Source organism: Plecotus auritus, assembly GCF_963455305.1.
Source record: "Plecotus auritus genome assembly, chromosome: 4".
NCBI lineage: Eukaryota > Metazoa > Chordata > Mammalia > Chiroptera > Vespertilionidae > Plecotus > Plecotus auritus.
This window is the reverse complement of record NC_137775.1, coordinates 79,000,148-79,019,507: the sequence shown is the minus strand read 5'-3', so window position 1 is coordinate 79,019,507 and position 19,360 is coordinate 79,000,148. Positions and strand designations below refer to the sequence as shown.

The 19,360-nt window shown below is 40.9% G+C and overlaps 1 protein-coding gene across 12 annotated transcripts in view; it reads right to left on the bottom strand.

The window, feature by feature from the left end:
• Positions 1-10,999: 10,999 nt before the first annotated feature.
• DST (dystonin) overlaps positions 11,000-19,360 on the bottom strand; it is a 458,265-nt gene continuing 449,904 nt past the window's right edge. For 6 of the 12 annotated variants that reach the window (XM_080664697.1, XM_080664701.1, XM_080664702.1 and 3 more), the window contains 4 exons: positions 17,234-17,433; positions 16,732-16,842; positions 13,619-13,742; positions 11,000-12,269 (listed from right to left, as the gene is read on the bottom strand). In XM_080664697.1, the coding sequence (XP_080520823.1) occupies positions 12,007-12,269; positions 13,619-13,742; positions 16,732-16,842; positions 17,234-17,433 (698 nt within the window). In that variant the 3' untranslated portion in view covers positions 11,000-12,006. Of the gene's footprint in view, positions 12,270-13,618; positions 13,743-16,731; positions 16,843-17,233; positions 17,434-18,358; positions 18,431-19,360 lie in introns of all 12 variants that reach the window. The other 6 variants (XM_080664696.1, XM_080664699.1, XM_080664692.1 and 3 more) reach the window with 2 other exon arrangements.

Here is a 19,360-nt window from a genome sequence, read left to right as displayed (position 1 = left end):
CCTCCTCCTCCCTTTCCTCTGAGATTCGTCAGTCTGTTCCATGTTTCCATGCCTGTGTGTTGAGTGTCTGCCCCCTGAAGGTCATTGCACATCACAGCTACTGGTAGGCTGGCCGGTTGGCTGGTCTGCTGGTCACTTAGGCTTTTATATATAGAGAGATTATTTTCCATAGGAACAACTGTAAACCTACTTTTCCCCCACCATGTATGTGTATTAATGCAGCTTAAGACCATTTAACACATACCCACTGATCTGTCAACTGTAATCACTTTTTCCCTTTATATCCCACATTTGGTTTCCTCATTCCCAAATTATTAAAACTTGTTAAATTTATCTTGTATTTGTAGATTGCCAATCTAGCATGTCCAGATTGTTTTTGTACTCTTTTAAATCTTCATCTGCCATTTATTTGTTGTTGTTATTTTTAAGAATAGATTTATTGAAGTTTTAGAGTGAGAGAGGGAGAAGAGAGAAACATCGATGTGAGAGCAACATCTATTGGCTGCCTCCTGCATGCCCCCTACTCTGCATGCCCCCTACTAGGGATCAAGCCCGCAACCTGGGCAGGTGCCCTGACCTGGAATCAAACCAGCAACCTCTCCATACACGGGATGACACCCAACCAACTGAGCCACACCGGCCAGGCCTGCCATCATTTTTTCTTAAAATACTTCTTGATTTAGAAACTCAAACTTTGAGGGAAAGGAGCTGAGGAATCTTAGGTTTATAAACTAAAAGAAACCCCCTCTGTGTCATGTTACATCAGAGGGTAGATTTTTTACCATGAAGGGAAAGTAATTGACAAAGATGATAGCGGGTCTTTTCAGTATTCTGAGCTAAGCAGAAAAACAGATAAGCTTTATTTTGCATTTTCAAATGTGTTTTAGAATGTGTGCTAGAATCGGGTATTGTTCTTCCCTAGTATTTTCCTGCAAACATATCAGTAGGTGCATAATACATGATATTATAGTTCTGACATTTTTAGTCATATATGTAGGTTTGGAACAACTTTCTATCTGGCAGTGAGGAAGAAAAATGTACTTCACTCCAAAGGCCATCCTTGATCTTAAGAGACCAAAGCACCACATATCAAAGAGATAAGAGGCAACCACAAGCCAAGATTACTGATTCTTGGCACAGAAGATGGACTCTCTACCCAGTTGGAGCCATAATTCAGCCTAATCCTAAACAGTGTTTACATATTATCCTCTAAAGTCAAGGATTTCCTTCCAGAGCTGAGCACAAATCAGTTGTGTGTTTCAAATATACATCACATCGGCAAAGACCCACATTTCTTGTAGCTTCCCAATTGACATTTTAAATCCTTCTGCCTTTCCCTTCCTAATCTCTCCCCACATTTAGCTCTCAGGTGAGTAATGTTAGCATAAACTAGGCAAATTTTAAAAAATATGTGCTTTTTAAAGCTTTTTTGTTGGTGAGAGGAGGAGGATGAGAAAAAATATATTTTTAGGTTTTTTAAGTTACTGAAGCACTTAGGTTAGGAACAAATAAAGCAAGAAACTGATCAATAAGATGTAGGTGAGGACATAAGACATAAAACTATAACATGCTCACACAAGTAGCAGGGTGCAGTAGAAAGAGCAAGGGTTTTAGGTTCCAACAGAACTCAGCTAGTAAATATGGATTCATGCTTATTAACTGGGTGACCTTGGGCATGTAATTCTCAGAGCCTCGATTTCTTCAAGTTTGGGGATAATTGTTATCTCAGACGGTTGGATGAAAATGAAAAAACAAACAAACAGTTCTTAGCACAGTGACCTGCAAGAAACCAAATTCTTTTTTTCCCCCACCATCTGTCCACTGTGATGTGTGGGGTGGGAATGCCAAACCCTCTAAAATGGCTCTGGTATTCTTTTGCCTTTTCTCTGAAAGTAATAAAAATTGGAAAACAGCTTTGTTCCCTGAAAGTTGATATATGTGTATGGTAATAAATAGTGATATCTCAATTGTTTACGGATTGTTTAACAATAATTCATAGGCAAGCTGGCTCCTGGCTGCTACAGAATCTCTAAGTAGTGTTGCTTCATTATATAGAAAATCTCTTGGATAAACTTTAGTTCAAAGTCCACAAAACAGTGCCTGCTCATGATGTGTTTTGTGCACTTCAGTTTTCTAGAGAACACAATGAATCAGTTCCTCTGAATATGAAAGTGATCTCACTGGGCACAAACCAAATATAAAACCACAGTGGGACATACAAACAAAGAGGGGAGGCCCATAGGAGCATGTTTTATCTGCTGCCAAAGTCGTTTCTCCTGCTTCACAAAAGAGTATGGGTCTTTTAAAATGCATGCACTGCAAATGTGGGATCCCATGGAAGAAAATTTAAAAAAGATATTAACCCTGAACAACTAGTTAATTCCTGGGAGCTCCTAGGCAACGAAGGAACGCATAGGTGCTGATGACAGCAAGCACATATTCCCAGCCATGAGAATTAGGTGTTCCCGGGTAGAGAGAATATAATGTTTTCATACAACAGCAATCTAGTGTCTCCAGGATTACAAGGGAAGGGAGTGCAGAGAAGGGGAATGAAACAAGACATTTAACCAGTTGGGGTGAGTTGGGTTCCAGTGAGTTCCCAACCTAGAGTCTTGGCCCCATCAGTCCTCTCACCTATGCCTTTGCATCACCCTATCGGGGAGTCATTGATGCCCATTTGTATTCTAATCTGTTTTTGTTTCTTGTTTCAAATGTCAGATACCACTCATCCTATAGCTTGGGATAGACCATGTATACTTGAATGTTTGTGTTGCTCATTTTCCAATATTATAAGTAACTTTTTCGCAAAGTTTTGAATAAATACTCCTCTTCCATTTTACATTGTGCTGACAATGAAATTTGATGTGTCATATTTGTCATGTGTGATGAAAAATACCGAGATTTCTAAACCAGTCTCTCCATTACATAAAGAAGTGAAAGGATCAGAATAAAGTTTTTCTGATTTAATATTATATTAGGCAGCTTTCAAAGATGGCCCTCAATGATTACTGCCTTCTGGTAGTTATGCCCTTGTATCATCCTCTGCCTTTGAGTGTGGGCTGGATCTAGTGATTTGCTTCTAAAAGAATAAGACAAAGGTGATAGGATGTCATTTCTGGGCTGAGGTTATAAAGACTGTGACTTGTACTCTTGTTGGACTCTATTTTTTTCTTGGCTTGGATACTTGATGAAGCAAGCTGCCATGTTGGAGGGGCCATGTGCCAAGGACCTGAGGGTGGCCTCTAGCAAGGAACTGAGGCCCTTGATCCAACAGCCCATGAGAAGCAGAACCTTGATGACCAACTAACGAATGAGTGAATTAAAACTGAATCCTGACCCAAGTGAACTGTGATACAGATGACTGTAGCTCCAGCTGGCACCTTGAATGCAGCCTCATAAGAGACCCTAAAACAAAGGACCCAACAAGGCTTGCCTGGATTCCTGATCACAGAAACTGTGAGATAAGTTGTTTGAAATCACCAAGTTTAGGGAAATTATAGTATAGCAATGAAAAGCAATACAAGTATCATCCTATTTTAAGTTTTAAAGACTAAAATAACTATAGATAAATAACTTAGAGTAATTTTGGTCTTTTGTAGTTTATCTAATACTAGAGTCCTGGTGCACGAAATTCGTGCACGGGGGTGTGAGTCCCTCAGCCCAGCCTGCACCCTCTCCAACCTGGGACCCCTCGAGGGATGTCCGACTATAAACGGGCAGTCAGACATCCCTCTCAAAATCCAGGACTGCTGGCTCCCAACTGCTCGCCTGCCTGCCTTCCTGATTGCCCCTAATCACTTCTGCCAGCCAGCCTGATCACCCCCTAACCACTCCCCTGACAGCCTGATTGATGCCTAACTGCTTCCCTGTAAGGCTGTTTGCCCCTAACTGCTCTCCCCTGCTGGTCTTGTCTCCCCCCCAACTGCCCTCCCCTGCAGGCCTGGTCCCCCCCAAATGCCCTTCCCTGCAGGCCTGGTCACCCCCAACTTCCCTCCTCTGCTGGCCTGGTCACCCCTAACTGCCCTCCCCTGCAGTCTTGATCGCCCCCAACTGCCCTCCCTTGCAGGCCTGGTCCCTCCCAACTGCCCTCCCCTGCTGGCCATCTTGTGTCCACATGAGGGCAGCCATCTTTGACCACATGGGGGCAGCCATCTTGTGTGTTGGAGTGACAGTCAATTTGCATATTACTCTTTTATTAGATAGGATGAGTGACAGAATCAAGATAAATGCCTAGGACCACTTTGTAAAGCACTATAGTCAAACTGACCAAGATCAAAACAGGAAAATAGGAATTTACATAATTCCTTATTATATTTATTAGATTTTTTGTTTAGATCATATATACGTGTCTCTACATCTGAAATAAATTTTTGAAAACCACATGATTTGAAAACACTATACCATGATATAGTCAGTGAAGAGTTCCAATATTTATCCACATATGCTGTCAATGAACTTAAGCAAAAGGTAGAATATTCAAAAGTCTAGTTAAGGCAAGTCATTAAGGATACCAATTTGGCAGCAGGAGAAATAAGAACTCCAACAGTTGAGTGCTGAAGCAACTTTGCAGAGGAACTCATTGTGCATCTTGTAATGGTTGGAGGGAAAGGGGATGTTAAATATTAGCTGCCTCCAATCAGACCATCACAATCAGCAAACCAATTTTAAAAGGTCACTACTTTTTTGGAACCAGATAATTCAATGAGACGTGAAACAATGGAGAATTAATCTAGTTAGGGAACACGGACATTTCCAACTCTCTGAAGAAACTAAAATTATTTTAAGATAAAGTTTGCTGCTCTGGAAATTCCAGATGTGATGTGGTTTCCTGAGAGAGGTCATGATCATGTCCTCTTTATGAAGTTACCATCTTTAGAGAAGAATACACAGACCCTGGTAAAAGGATGAGGTATAGTAGAATGATTATCGGTCCCAGTGTGAAAAGATTTATCCACTCACTTATTTTTTAGCTGTGTGAGGCTGGACTAATAACCTCTCTAACTTCATTTAAGTTATTTATAAATTTCAAATAATTCTTATCTAATATTTCATATATATATGTATATACTGGTATATATAGACTTCAGAACATAAGGGAGAGGGAGAAATAGAAACATCAATGATGAGAGATAATTGATAGGTTGCCTCCTGCATGCCCACTACCAGGGATCCAGCCCGCAACCCAGGCATATGCCTTGACTGGAATTGAACCGTGACCTCCTGGTTCCCCATAGGTCAATGCTCAACCACTGAGCCACACCACTGGGCCTTATATACTATTTCAATGACTGGTTGGGAACTTCATTATATATACCTATATATATAAAAGCCTAAGCGACCATTACGACCAAATGACCAGTCGACTAGTCGGTATGACATGTACTGACCACCAGGGGGCAGATGCTAAATGCAGGAGCTGCCCCTGGTGGTCAGTGCGTTCCCACAGCCAACCTCCCATGGCCCCTCCTCCCAGCCGGCTGGCCCCCCCAATAGGCCTTGATCGCCGGCTAAGCCGAGGGACCTCACTTGTGCACAAATTCGTGCACCGGGCCTCTAGTATATAAATAACAGGTTGTCCCAAAAAAGTATACACATACATTTTTAATAGCTCAACTGATGTTTCTTTTCAAATTTAACCGACTGGAATTAATAATTATTCAAAGTGTGTAAACATTTTTGGGATACCCTGTATTTATGTTAAGAGCTTTATAAACCCAGACTGAGACAAAAATCAGTATGGACATAATCAAGTACGTAAAGAAGAAAAGGTTCCTTGGGAGAAGCAACCCCAAAGTAACCCATGGTTGGAAAGTCTATGGTTTACATCTGAGACATTGCTTCAAACCTGCTGTTTCCCTGAATTCACCAGTCAATTCTCAAGCAGGTATAATGTGACTAAATTGTTGACCAGAACATATGTTCACTAACTGGTTATTTTTTAAACAAACTGTTCTACACTAGTAATTAAAAACCTAACCATGCCCGTTTTTCTACCTCGTTGGTCCTACTTTCAAAAATGCAGTTTTTGTAGTAATCTATTTTTTTAACTCATGCCAACAACTAGATCTACTAAGTATATATCAACATTCCATACTCTGGAAGCCTGAGACTCCTGCCTTCTTGAAGAGCCACTGCTATCCACACATATGCACACACACATCAGCCTACTTGGGGCTTTGAAGCATAACCAATCCCAGCTGAAAGGCAGGCTCCTCCACCTTCTCCCCAGCTCTAGGAGATGACTATTGCTCTTCCATACAGATTCTGCTATAAGCACCATACAAATCAATGAAGACCTGGAATAGCTGAGACTAATTTTTAACAAACTGACAAGGCCATGAAAATTCACATTATTGCAATCCATAGACAATGTCCTAAATATGTCACTCTTGGTAACACATCTGCTCCTGCCTGCTCACCCAGACTGCTCTAGCTTTCTACCACCCTGATCCAAACCCGCTCCCACAGTGTGCTCTCCTCCCAAACCCTTTTAGTACCTAACCCCTGATTCTGAGGTAACAACCCATCATTCGCCCTCTGCTTCTTTCCATTGCTCATATCTCTTGCTTTCTTTTAAGCCTGGCTAGAAAAACCCAAGCTCTAATGAACTTCCTGTCCTCTCTGTTCCTACACCCTGTAAATCAGGGTAACTATAAACCCAGTCTCAGCTCTTTCAAACCTTCTCTGTTCAACTCAAATATCTAAGGCTTAGCCTATAACCTTCTCCTTAACTCCAAGCAGGACACATCTACTTTGCTGACAGAAGTATGTCACTGTTGGGTAATTTCCTCAACTTCCCTTATCCCACCTTAATAACCCTTTCTTCCAGCCCTTCATGTCAAAGTCATGTCTCTCCCCTTGAGTTCAATTCCTCCAAATTGATGTCTGGAGTAGATTTTTGGAAATGAGGAGAGAAGCAGGTGGACATTAGAGAAGCACAAGCGAGAGGTAACAAGAGCCAGAAAACTGTGGCTTCGGGAATATTGGCATGTGTCCCTCCTCCACCCTGAATTTTCGGAGAATAGCTAACCAGGACTACACAGGCACACCTCAGAGATATTGCAAGTTCAGTTCCAGACCACTGCAGTAAAGCTGGTCTCACAATAAAACGAGTCGGGATCTTTTTGGTGGTGGAGGGTCTTGCCTTCAGTTTAGAAGAAAACGCAACACCCATGAAGCATGATGACGTGGAGCACAATAAAATGAGGCATGCCTGCGATTACATAAAACCACTAGCACAGATGTGCACCCTTGAATAACTAGGAGCAGAGGGGAAAGAAATTTTATTGCATACTTCTATCCTGTGGAAAAAGATGGCCGAGAAAAGGTAGAAAGAAGAAAACAGTGTAGAACAGTGATTTAACAGTTAAGGAAATAAGATGTCTATTTATATTTACATTTCATCTAAAAGGAGGAGGAGGAAATTAACCTTCACAAACATTTACTACAGACTGACGCTGGTGCCTGTCCTTTGGTGACCTCCACAGCGTCCTCTCATGGCCAGTATCTGAGGTGACCTGAGGAGAGAGTGGGCATCCCAACAGCCCCCTAACTCCTGGTTTGCTTTCAATATGTACAGTAGACTGCAGTTTATCTATATCAAGCTGGGCAAAATTACATATTTTATCTCTTTGTAATGAAATAATCTTTACAATATATGGCTTATATGAATCCCTGCAAAATTTATTAAAAAAATATGGATTTAATATCTTACAATGCAAGAAACAAGTAAGAAAATGGCAGAGATGACACTTCTAGGATGAGCCCTTCATCAGCCACATCATGAGTTAAACCAGGGTGGATCTTGGCCAAAAACTATTTGAAATATGTCTGTACACCATCACCAATGTTGTTAAAGATAAATCTCACTCCAGGACTATACTGAGCCTTGAGAAATTAACTCATGATAAAACATGTGCAAATAGTAAGTAACTTAGAAGAAATTAATATACATTCATTGGAAGTGTTTGCTCAAAAAACTTTTATTGGGAAATATGCTATCAAGGAGTCTGGAGACTGTTGGCATAGAAAGTAGAGTCTAAGGCAGTGTCATCAGACACACACAATAGCTTGTGCACTAGCAAATGTTCTGTTGGATGGTATCAGATCACACATTTTACAATAAAGCACAAGCATTTCAAAGCACCTTGTCAAAAAAAAGTAAAACTGCAACTCATTATAATTTCCCTTGTTGCAAATATTTATGGCAAGTATTAAAATTCTGAAAAAAAAAAAAAAAGGAAACAAGATCCTTTCCTAAACTCTCCTTTTCACGTTCACAGGTCAATCTCCCCAGGGCCAACCAGGGCCCTTCCACCCAGATGTGCCTAAAAGGAACCAGACCTGAGAGTTGGCCAGGTCCATCTACTTCTGCACTGATATCAAAGAGAGGAAGCTCTATTACTTCAAAGGAAGGTAGCAATACCTAAGAATTAGTTTTGCTTTTTAAGACAAAAAAAGTCTACTTTGTGATCCAACTAGCCTCCCTAAGGTTTAAGAACTATTAATTAAACAAGAAGGCCATTAGACAGGGCGTGACGGGGTGGCGGGGGGGGGGGGGGGGGTTATGGGGGGACCGAAATCTAAGCCTATAAATGCCTCAAGGTTATGAAATCAAAGCTCTAAGGAGAACCAATCATAAGCAGCCAACCAGGCTTCCAACTGTGGCCAATCATTTCCTTACTTTGCTTCAGCCTCCAATAAAAGCCTCTTTACAGTGCCAGTCAGGTTAGGGGAGCACGGCCTCAAATAAGCTCTTAAAATGTTTAATATGCCTCGGTTTGTCTCTTGACAGTTGTGGTGTCAGAAGAGGAAAGCGAAGGAGACTGCTGGCTGCCCCGGGAGCAAGGTGCAACCAGGCACCGGTACCTGCGGGCGCTGGGCTCCTGCTCGCCAGCGCTGCCTCTGGAGGTGGCGGCAAGTCTGAGTGGGCTCCTGTCTCCGCAGCCCTGGCGTTACACACTTCCGGCTTAATCTGGGCATTTCTGTTTCCGGTCTGGGTCCGGAAACCAGCCAGAGTCGGACGGGGTCCGGGGGTGGACAGGGGCCGACTTGGAAACCAGACTGAGGTCAGTGCCAGGTTTCAGGTGAATAACATTTTGTTTTAAAGCTGGACAAGTAGGTTAATCTTACCGAAGATAATCTTACGTTATTGTGGCCATAGTGGAGAACTTTAAACCTGGAACTGTTCCTTAAACAAGGAGGCTACTAGACAGAGGTGGCTCTAAGGCATGGCGGACTGTACAGTCTACATAAGCAAACCCAAACCTAAGCCTGTGAATGCCTCAAGGTTACAAAATCAAACACTAAGGATAAGCAAGCACACCCAGCCAACTAGGCTTTAGCTGTAGCCCACCCATATTTCCTTGCTTTGCTTCTCTGCCTTTTCTTTATTTTTAATATATTTTGTATTGACTTCAGAGAGGAATGGAGAGGGAGAGATAAAAACATCAATGATGAGAGAGTATCATTAATCAGCTGCCTCCTGCATGTCCCATACTGAGAATAGAGCCCACAACCCAGGCATGTGCCCTTGACTAGAATCGAACCGGGACCCTTCAGACCACAGCCTGACGCTCCATCCACTGAGCTAAACCAGCGAGGGCCTGCCTCTTCTTTATAAAAGTCTCTGAGCTCCAGTTGGAGTGCTCCTAAGCACATCTAGTTTGGTACTACTGATTCCAATCAATTTTTTCTCAAACTCTTTATTAAAAAGTTTAGTATGCCTGTTTATCTCTTAACAGAACCAGCCTTTACATTAAGATATTTAGAGCTGAGATTCATTCCAATGTCCTGTATTTTGAGTGTGTGTGTGTGTGTGTGTGTGTGTGTGTGTGTGTGTGTGTGTGTGTTTTAAGGCAGGCAGGCAAGAAGGAAACAAAACAAAACAAAAAAAAGAGGAAAAGAGGAGGAATGTGTATAAGGACTGTCTGTTGCCTTCACTGAAACTTGAGGCTCTAGGATTGGTTCAAGAGGAAACAAGTATCAGACATCTATATTTGAAAAGTTCCCCTGAGGGCCATTGCTAACTAGGAGCAGTCCTGAAGACATCTCTGAAATATTTTTTAAAGCACTTATTTTTCTCCAAAAGATTATTTTACTACTAAAAAAAATCAAAACCCCTAGCTCTTTAACGGGTGGCATTCAAACAGGCTGAGATAAAATCATTCCCTTACATTTGTCTTTGAAATGGAAATGGGATCCCATGCAAAGCACCAAAGGAAAAACAATTTCAACTGCCATCTTGGGTGACATGCTTATAATCAAATGAAGGAATTACAACATGTGATCTCTTAGGTTAGAATTACTCTTTCCATCAAGGCTCCCACCTGAGACCTATGCTTTCAAGAAAGAAGGAATTACTACCACTTAAAAATGGCACCTAATTTCTGTTTGTGGAAATTCCAGACTCTCCAACTTTGCCTCCATGAAAAAGGCCACGCAGGGAACATATATTACCCCCTTGAACCTGAACCCCACCATGGCCATTTGCTGAAATAAATGTACAGAGTTATGGGGAAAGTCGTGACCTGTCATACCCAAAGTAATAATCTGCCATCCTTCTCATTATATTTGACACCATTTTTATAGTTAGGAAAAGTCTGTCATTTGCTTTTTAAAGGTACACAGGCCAGAAGAATATTACTATATTACTGTAATTAAATCAGTCACCCTGTCACATATCTCCTGTAGTCAGCTTACGTGTTCTGGTGATTTATTTCTTTATTAATTGTTCCCCCCCTTGAATAGAAGAGGGTAGGAACCCTGTAGACTCAGGGCCACTGCCTGGCTATCAGATGGTTGGCACTTATTCAATATATTTGTAGAATGAGTAGTTCATATAATTTTATTATATAGTTATTATAATATCATATTGCTGATATCCCCAAGCTTAGCCTGTTAAAACTATTAGTAAAATACATCATACACATAACCTTTATTTTAAACAACAACAAAAAAGAACAGAGAAAATTCACTTTAAATAATCAGGTATTCCATATGTTCAAGTGAATATGTTTTATTAAATGCATACTAATATCTTTCTATAGTGAGTATACATAATAAGTTAAAATGTATATATTTATTAAATATAGATATAATACCAGAACATGATTATTTCAGATGAGAAATCAAAATAAACCCATTTTTAAGTATCTTTTGGTCACTCCAAATTGATATTGCTCATAAAAAAATACACGGATTCTTCCCTGGGGGAAAAAAAATTAATTCCATAGCAATGTGGTTAAGGGACATGTTTTATTTCATAGCTTTCTGCAAGCAAAAATTGCTTTAATACAAAATGAGTTCAATGATACAAGTGCTACTGTCCACTCAAGCAAAAGAAAACCTCACAGTTATATGGATGCACTTTATAATGATATTCTTACAGTATAACAGGTCTGCTGTCCAGGACACCTCTGGCCTCATGTGAAGAAATGGCACAGAAACGGTGCAAGGTTCCTGACCATCACAGCTCTCGCAGGGGCTTCAGAGTAACTTCCTGGAGTTCTCTGTCAGATACAACTTACAGAACCGGGTGTGGATGTGTCTGTCTTTCTGCCCTCCAGCTTTTAGTTTACATTTACATCATCTTGAAATAGATCCCTTGTGTGTGTCTTTCCCCATTTTGGAGTTTCCACAAAAGCAAGAAAAAGTCATGAGGTATCCTTAACGTCAGCTACCCGTGTAGGGCTGTGGCTTTAGAGGATGTGGACTTACCTGCAGGTACAGGAATTGATTTTAGTGTGTGCTCCCGACGTTACAGTGCAGAAATGTTAGTGCATGTTAAACTCTACCTTCCCCTCACATATAATGTGACTTTAACCCCAGAGTATCTGACAAAAAATTATACAGATAAAATTAAAAGACAAATACACAAATAAGGCCATCTGCAGAATTTTAAACTCACCTCTTGCAATATTTCACAATAATTTCTACATCATATTTTACATCTTTCAAACTTAAATAATAAATGCTCAAGGGAGGGCCTTGGTGGAACCAATGGCACTATCTTTTTGAGGATTTGTCCAATTTGCTGGCCGGTGACTTCCTCTGGGGTGTAGGGATTTTAGAAGGCTTGGCTGTGGACGGCCGAGAGCTTGCTCGGGGTGAAGGTCTGTATGTTTGGGGGGCAGTCTCCACGTCTGAGCACACGGACTGGATTTCTGAAATGTCAAAGTCTGACGCATCACTGCCTCGGCGGCTGCTGGCCCTGCTACCAGCCTTGCTTCCCGCTCTGCTTCCTGGTCGGCTGGGAGTCTTCTTGGGATCTGGGGAGAAAGGGCAGAGATGGGTCACCCTTATTACTGGGTCCATCTGCAAGAGACTCCTGAAACCTCATGCCACCTTGAATCTCAGCGATTTCTCTTGACACCTTGTGGGCACTCAGAAAATACTGTGGGTTCATGGTTCTCTCCATTCCACAAGGGTAGGCAGCCTCCCTCTAAGCAGATGCAATATACAGAAAGCTGTATTTACTAACACAATTTAGGTTTGGGCTTAAAAGAGGATTCCATTCACTACAAACATATATAAAGAACACAGCTATGTCGAAACCGGTTTGGCTCAGTGGATAGAGCATCAGCCTGCGGACTGAAAGGTCCCAGGTTCGATTCCGGTCAAGGGCATGTACCTTGGTTGTGGGCACGTCCCCAGCAGGGGGTGTGCAGGAGGCAGCTGATCGATGTTTGTCTCTCATCGATGTTTCTAACTCTCTATCCCTCTCCCTTCCTCTCTGTAAAAAATCAATAAAATATATTTAAAAAAAAGAACACAGCTATAATGTAAGGTTTTGTGTTCCCAAGTGTAGTGTGCATACCCAGATGCGTGCAGTGCACACACGGAGCAAACTCTTAGGTGCAGGTTTGGCCCGAGGACAAGTAATTCAAAGCACATGGGAATTGAAAGGACTTGAAACTTTAAAGAAACGTCAGGCTTGCTGAGCACAGAACCCCAGGGGTTAGGCTCACTCTTCTGTGAGAAAAATGAGAAGCACTGTTGTCAGGCCCATTATGGTTGGGTTTCTCCAACCAGCTGAAATAGAACCCAGTACCTTTTCCAAGCAGACAGAAGGACCAAGACTTTCCAGCTAAGAGAAGTAGGATACTATTGTAGTTTTTCTTCTGTTCTCATCTCTCTCTGGTACTTCCCGAAAGGGGTTTTCTAGTCACCTACTCCCGTGACTCATTTATCCCCTACCTTTGTTGGAGGACTGGGGCTACATGTCATTTCAAAAGAACAGCATCATCAATTCATAATTTCTTCCTATTGAGGACAGGGGACTTCCATCTTCAGAGTATACTTCAAAAGCCATTAAAGCAAGACATGCGCCCTGGCCGGTGGGGCTCAGTTGTTAGTACATCAGCCTGTGCACCAAAGTGTCTCTGGTTCAATTGCAGGTCAAGGGCACATACCTCAGTTGCAGGTTCGATCCCAGGCCCTGGTCAGGGCATGTGTGGGAGGCAACCAATCCATGTGTCTCTCTCACTCATCTCTGTCTCTTTCTCTTTCTTTCTCTCCATCCTCCCTTCCTCCCTTCCACTGTCTCTAAAAAAATCAATGGAAAAAATATCCTTAGGTGAGGATTAAAAAAAAAAAAAAAGGCATGCACCACACTCACCAGCAAACTGTGTTCGGACTCTGGCGGCTGCAGTTGTTATCAAGCCACTGTCGTCCCCAGAGTGGAAGCCTTTCCCTGATAAATATCCTGGAAGTCGAAGCTTGCTTCCTTGTATTGGTGTTCCCTGTATTCAATCAGTGAAAGCACATTTCAAAATATTGCTCGAGTTCATCACAGACAACACTTTAAAGATGGCTGCAAACCCTCTACTAGACCTCTTCAGCGAGGCATGGGGTTCTCACTTGCTTGTCTCCACTAATTTCTTATTCTCTCCCTGAATTCAAAGGGAACCTTCCAAAGACAAGGAATTCATGTTGAAGAAGAAACACAAAAATGGAGATCCCCAAATGATGGCAAGGGGAAAAAAGACAAATTAACTGTGAGTACATTAGTATCTTCTAGTCTTTTGGTAAATAGTTCAGAATTAAGAAATACTGATGAAACAATGCTGACTGCCTGGTACAGAGAGGAGATGGGGCTCTGAAAAATTGTGCTTGGATACTCTGCTATAGCCAACGTTTTTGGGAAAATAGGCAGAAATAAACCAACAGAAATAGAACTGAGTAAACAAGTAAAGCCGAGATAGCCATCATTTAAACAAATTAATTGCAAAAAAAAAAAAAAGTGACGTTTTAGAACTTGGTAAAATGCCACTTCATTTTCTGGCTCCATGACCTTCTGTGGTCCTTACATACAAAATACCTAGGCAATGTTTGGGATAATTCTTTTAAAATTCTCATAGGAGTTCACAGACATTGTCTAAAGCAATGATAACTATGAAATTTTATCATAAGCCTAAAACAACTGTACTTTTTATAGATCACTACAACATTTTGAAAAATCTCCGAAAGTTAAAAAAATAAATAAACCAATTTCCTGAGAAGTGTAGGGATTGTCATATTCCTTGAACTCAAAGGGAGCTATTTGAAAAAAAATTAATCCAAATTATGTGTGCATTAAAAAAAAATGAACTGTTCCTTTATTAAATAGTTTTAAATATTAAAGACCTTTTGATACATCAGGGTTACAAATCTGTAATATTAACAATATTTATAATTCATTTACATATGTATCCATACATATATATTCTATACATATACTTTACATACGTATTCTATGCATATATATAAGTATAGAATTTATATATGACTTCTATACATATAATACTTCAGTTTTCAAAATATTTTCAGACATATAACCACAACTTATCTTCCCACTCATCTAATCACAACTTTTTTGCAAATGTGAAAAATGAGGGCCCGAGGAGGGAAGTGATTTGCCCCAAATCTGACATCTCTGATCTAGTTAAATTCCTAACTAAGAATATCTCAATTATCCATAAGAGAGTAAGGACCCACAATTAAAAAACATATCACTCAAGGTGGCAGAATACATTACCACAGAAGTCCCAAAGCATTATTCTCAGAATGCCTTGGTGGTTTTGAATTGATTGTTCCAAACCCTACCTTTAAAGCCCTTCTATAAAGGTACACTGTTGTTTTGTCTGTTTTTTTGTTTGTTTGTTTGTTTGTTTGTTTTTGTGTTTTTTTCTGGTCTGATGAGCCTACTTGAAATAAAACATAGTTTTCTTTTAGTCAAAATTAGCATGCTTAGACTTTGATTTGGGGACTCTCTACTTTTTAAAATTTTGAACTAACATAGCAGCTCGAAATAGTTAAAGCAAACATGTTGCTTGAGGTTCCTTGAACTGGACTCAGTTTTTGCTACAATAGATCCATCATGAGTGACAGACACCTCTAGATGTTATAATACTACTGCTTCTCACTTAGGGGAAGGGGTGCAAAGGAGGGGCTGGGGAATGAGGAGGAGTTGAAGAATGAGTTGTTTCTGCCCCATTTCTACCCCTGTCATTAATGTTATTTCCATCATTTCCATCTGAGGCATGAGGGAAACCAAAGTTTCCCTGCCGATATTTTATTACTGATGTGAGGACTAAATAATAGATCAGAAAGTGTTATGAAAAGCATAAAGGGCTTTCTAAAGGCAGCGTATCACTTTCAGACTTGGATCCTGGCCTTTAACCTGAAATACCTCCTTCAACTCAAAAGACGTTATTTAGGGATTTTCTCCCCCTAATGATTGTGTTTTTTTGCTTATTTGGTGCCTATGTTTGTCATTTCACAGAGAAGTTCCTTTAAAAGATATATGGTTGACTTTCACTTGAATGTAAAGGATCTATGTGTTAATCTTTGCAAATTTTATATCTCCTAAATATCATATCCCCATATATCATGCCATATTAAAAAAGCTAGAGCTTGCTTGAATAATAATAGCCATTGTAGTCTAATAAAGATATGTACCTTTTGAAAATGACATATAATTGTTTGCATGACTAAGCCCCTGCTCTTATGTCTCACCCACCCAGTGTTTTGGGGCAGAAATAAGTGTAACAGACATTCAGAAATACCTTGCCTATGGTGAACACTCAATGAAAATTATTTTAGTTAAGCGATTTCTCTTGCAAATGACACCGCCTCTCTCTCACCTAAAGGGGGTTGGTTGCATTTCTTAAGTCTAGAAGCAAAAGCATACCATCAGCTTTAAAAGAAACTTTACTTAAGTCTGGATATAATCTCCTGTATTTCACTCTCCCAAGAGAGAAAAGTAAAATTAAGTATAAGGTGCAGAACCTGCAGCTGTGGCTATGTGAAACTGATATTATACAAAATCTAAAATCTGTCTTTTCTGTTAACCCTTTACTCTCATGTCTTCCAAGAACTGGTGGGTTGATATTTATTTTATACAAGTCTATTAAAAAGACATAGCAATGCCCTAGCTGGTTTGTCTCACTGGATAGAGCATTGGACTGGGGACTGGAAGGTCCCGGGTTCAATTCCAGTCAAGGGCACATGCTCGGGTTGCAGGCTCGATCCCCAGTAGGGGGCGTGCAGGAGGCAGCCGATCAATGATACTCTCTCATCATTGATGTTTCTATCTCTCCCTTTCCCTTCCTCTCTGAAACCAATAAAAATATATTAAAAAAAGACATAGCAGTATCAAAAGTACATATATTAAGGGAGAGGTAAAGCAATGTTAGTGGGTGATAGTTTCAATGAAAGGCTGTTAGACTGGAATCTGGGGCCTTACGATACCTCTGCAGATGGCACGGAAAAGTCTGAGCACTCTGCTGGCTTACAAGGAGTTGACATTTTGCTGTTTGTCAACCATGGTTTACCATAATTGCGTGTTAAAGGATGGAGGATCTGTATGGAACAATGGCAAATCAAACGTAAAGGATAGCAGGTAAAACACAAAGCCACAGAAAGAGATACTCATAGCAAAGACACATTTCACAGTAAGAATAATAATAATTAAAAATACATGGAAAGATCTGATGGCAAATCATACACACCAAAAAAATGAATGAAGCTCCACAAAAACCAATCTGAAAGGTAACGAAAGCAGTGCCCAGTCTCTTCAGGGGCCATAGGGCAAAAGCATGTATTTAAAAAAAAAAAAATCCTTCATCTGCCATACTGTGAGAAGGAACATAATGGAGAAAGCTCACAGATTCTAGGGTCCTAAAACATTCAGAAGTATACTCAAGACCCTGATTGAAGGGGAGGAGGAAAACATTTCCCACCCGAGTCATACCTTGGGTGTGCTGGTGGCATGGACCTGAGGGGAGGCCGCCTGGCCAGCCGGACTGGACACAGATGTTGATCGGTTGGGTGAAGCTCCACGCGATGAAGGCCGCGATCTTCGGCCGCGGGGTCGGAAAGCAGCCATACCCTGACTGGCACCATCTGCTAAAATGAACTTCTCCCGAAGTTCCATGTTCGTCCTTCCTTTAGCTGGATCGCGTAACACACAACGAGGCACACAAAACAGAAGAGGAAGGAAAACAAGAGGCGCTCAATCGTTTATGGGAAGAACGACCACCTGGCACCACAGATTACGCTGAAGATTTGAGAACATCGTTTTCCATGCCAACTCCAACTCAGCATAACAAAAAGGTGAATGCATTCCGTTACAATGCATTCCTTTTGGATACAAGTCCGTTTGGGAAAGAAAAGAAAGAGTGTGTTTATTCTAACACTAGACACCAGCCAGAATAACCACTATCAAAGAAAGAGTCAGCATGAAAATGGAAAGCTCATGCTAAAATATTGTTAATCCACCAGCTCCTGATGCCCACATGGGTTCATGACCCTTTCCACACACTGAGAAGACAAGCCAGTCAAGCAGGGACTGTGCCTTTTGCATGTACTGCTGAGGTAAGGAGAATGCCAGTATTTTAACTTTGGGATTAATCAAACAACGGAGTTACACAGAATGACAGATGGCTTGTTAATCATGATGACAACATTGAAATTTCAGGTTTTTCACTGGGATGAGGCAGCTAGTATTTTTATTTTATGCCTTGAACAGCTCTTTTTTACCAACATGCAATAACAAACACCAGACCCAGGGATCCGGGAGGTCATCAGTGATGCCACACTCTTACGAACACAAGTGCGCACGGAGAACACTCCACGAGAACCCAATGCAGCGTGTTAGCATGTGTTTGATCGCTTACATAACACCTACGCTTGCAACACACTGCAAGTGTGTGAAATGTTCAGACTTTACGTTTGGAAGCACCAGCTCAGTTGGATATGACGTAAGCCATACGCAATGGATGAAGCGTGTTATTTTAAAACAAATAATTAAAGCAGGAATGTAAAAGTAGGGAAGAGAAAAGGTAAGAGGGGAGAGGCAAAGAGAGGGGTTGCCAACCTATAGTAGGCTGAGTAGTAGTAATTGAAGAGTTTGATTCCGAACGTAACATTTTACTCCCATGATGATGAACTAGAAAAAAATGACACAGGAGATCAATCACATTAAAGAATACCGTTAGCAGGAAAAGAAACAAAGTACAGTCAGTAGTTGAATATGCAAAGGGATGCTCAGGTCCGGCCTTTAGCACAAATTTAGGAGAAAAGTTGCATCAGGAAAAGCACTCAAAGGTTTGACTCAATAAGAAAAATGTATTTAGAAGACTTTGCCACCGTCATGCTAATTTTCCTAAGCAACCCAATAGAACACTGCATGTTCCAATCTCTTTGTTTCATAAAAGGAACTGCATTACCTTAGGCTGCATTATTTTCAAAATATGAAACAAAAAGGAAAATTGTGTTATTTTACACCTTTGACTTGCAGACAGCAGAGCTCCTAGGCATGGTTGTGTGATCATCCTATGGTGGCCTCAGCCGAGAGGCCTGCTGACCACATAGCAACTCACCCACCACACCTGTGTCTTCAGTGGCAGCACGGTAACCAAGAGCCCACTGGGGGAACCATGACCTCCCACTTGGTAGCCTGACAGTGCTGGCACCAACATTTGCTCTTGTTTGCTTAAAGGATTAAAATGGGTTCAAGAAAAGCACAAAAATCTTTTTGTCTTTTTCAAAGAAAAATGGGCCTACTGCTGAGTCCATGGGAGCTGACTAGAAATTATAATCAAATGACCACTTGTAAGGTGAATCAATTAAGGATTCAAAAATTAACAAAAGGATTTGAAAAATAAGGGAAATTAAAAGCTGATCAAGGGCTCTTAGGCCGGTAGACATGGTGAGAGCTATAGTTTATGTCTATATTTTTAATGTTCTGCCACTTCAAAGTCAGAGTCGGGTTGTCAGTTCTTGTGTTTTATTTTAATCTATAAGTATTGCTTTCCTCACCTCCTCCTAATTGTATAAAAAATTTCACTTTTAAACTTCTACTATCCAGTACCTTCAG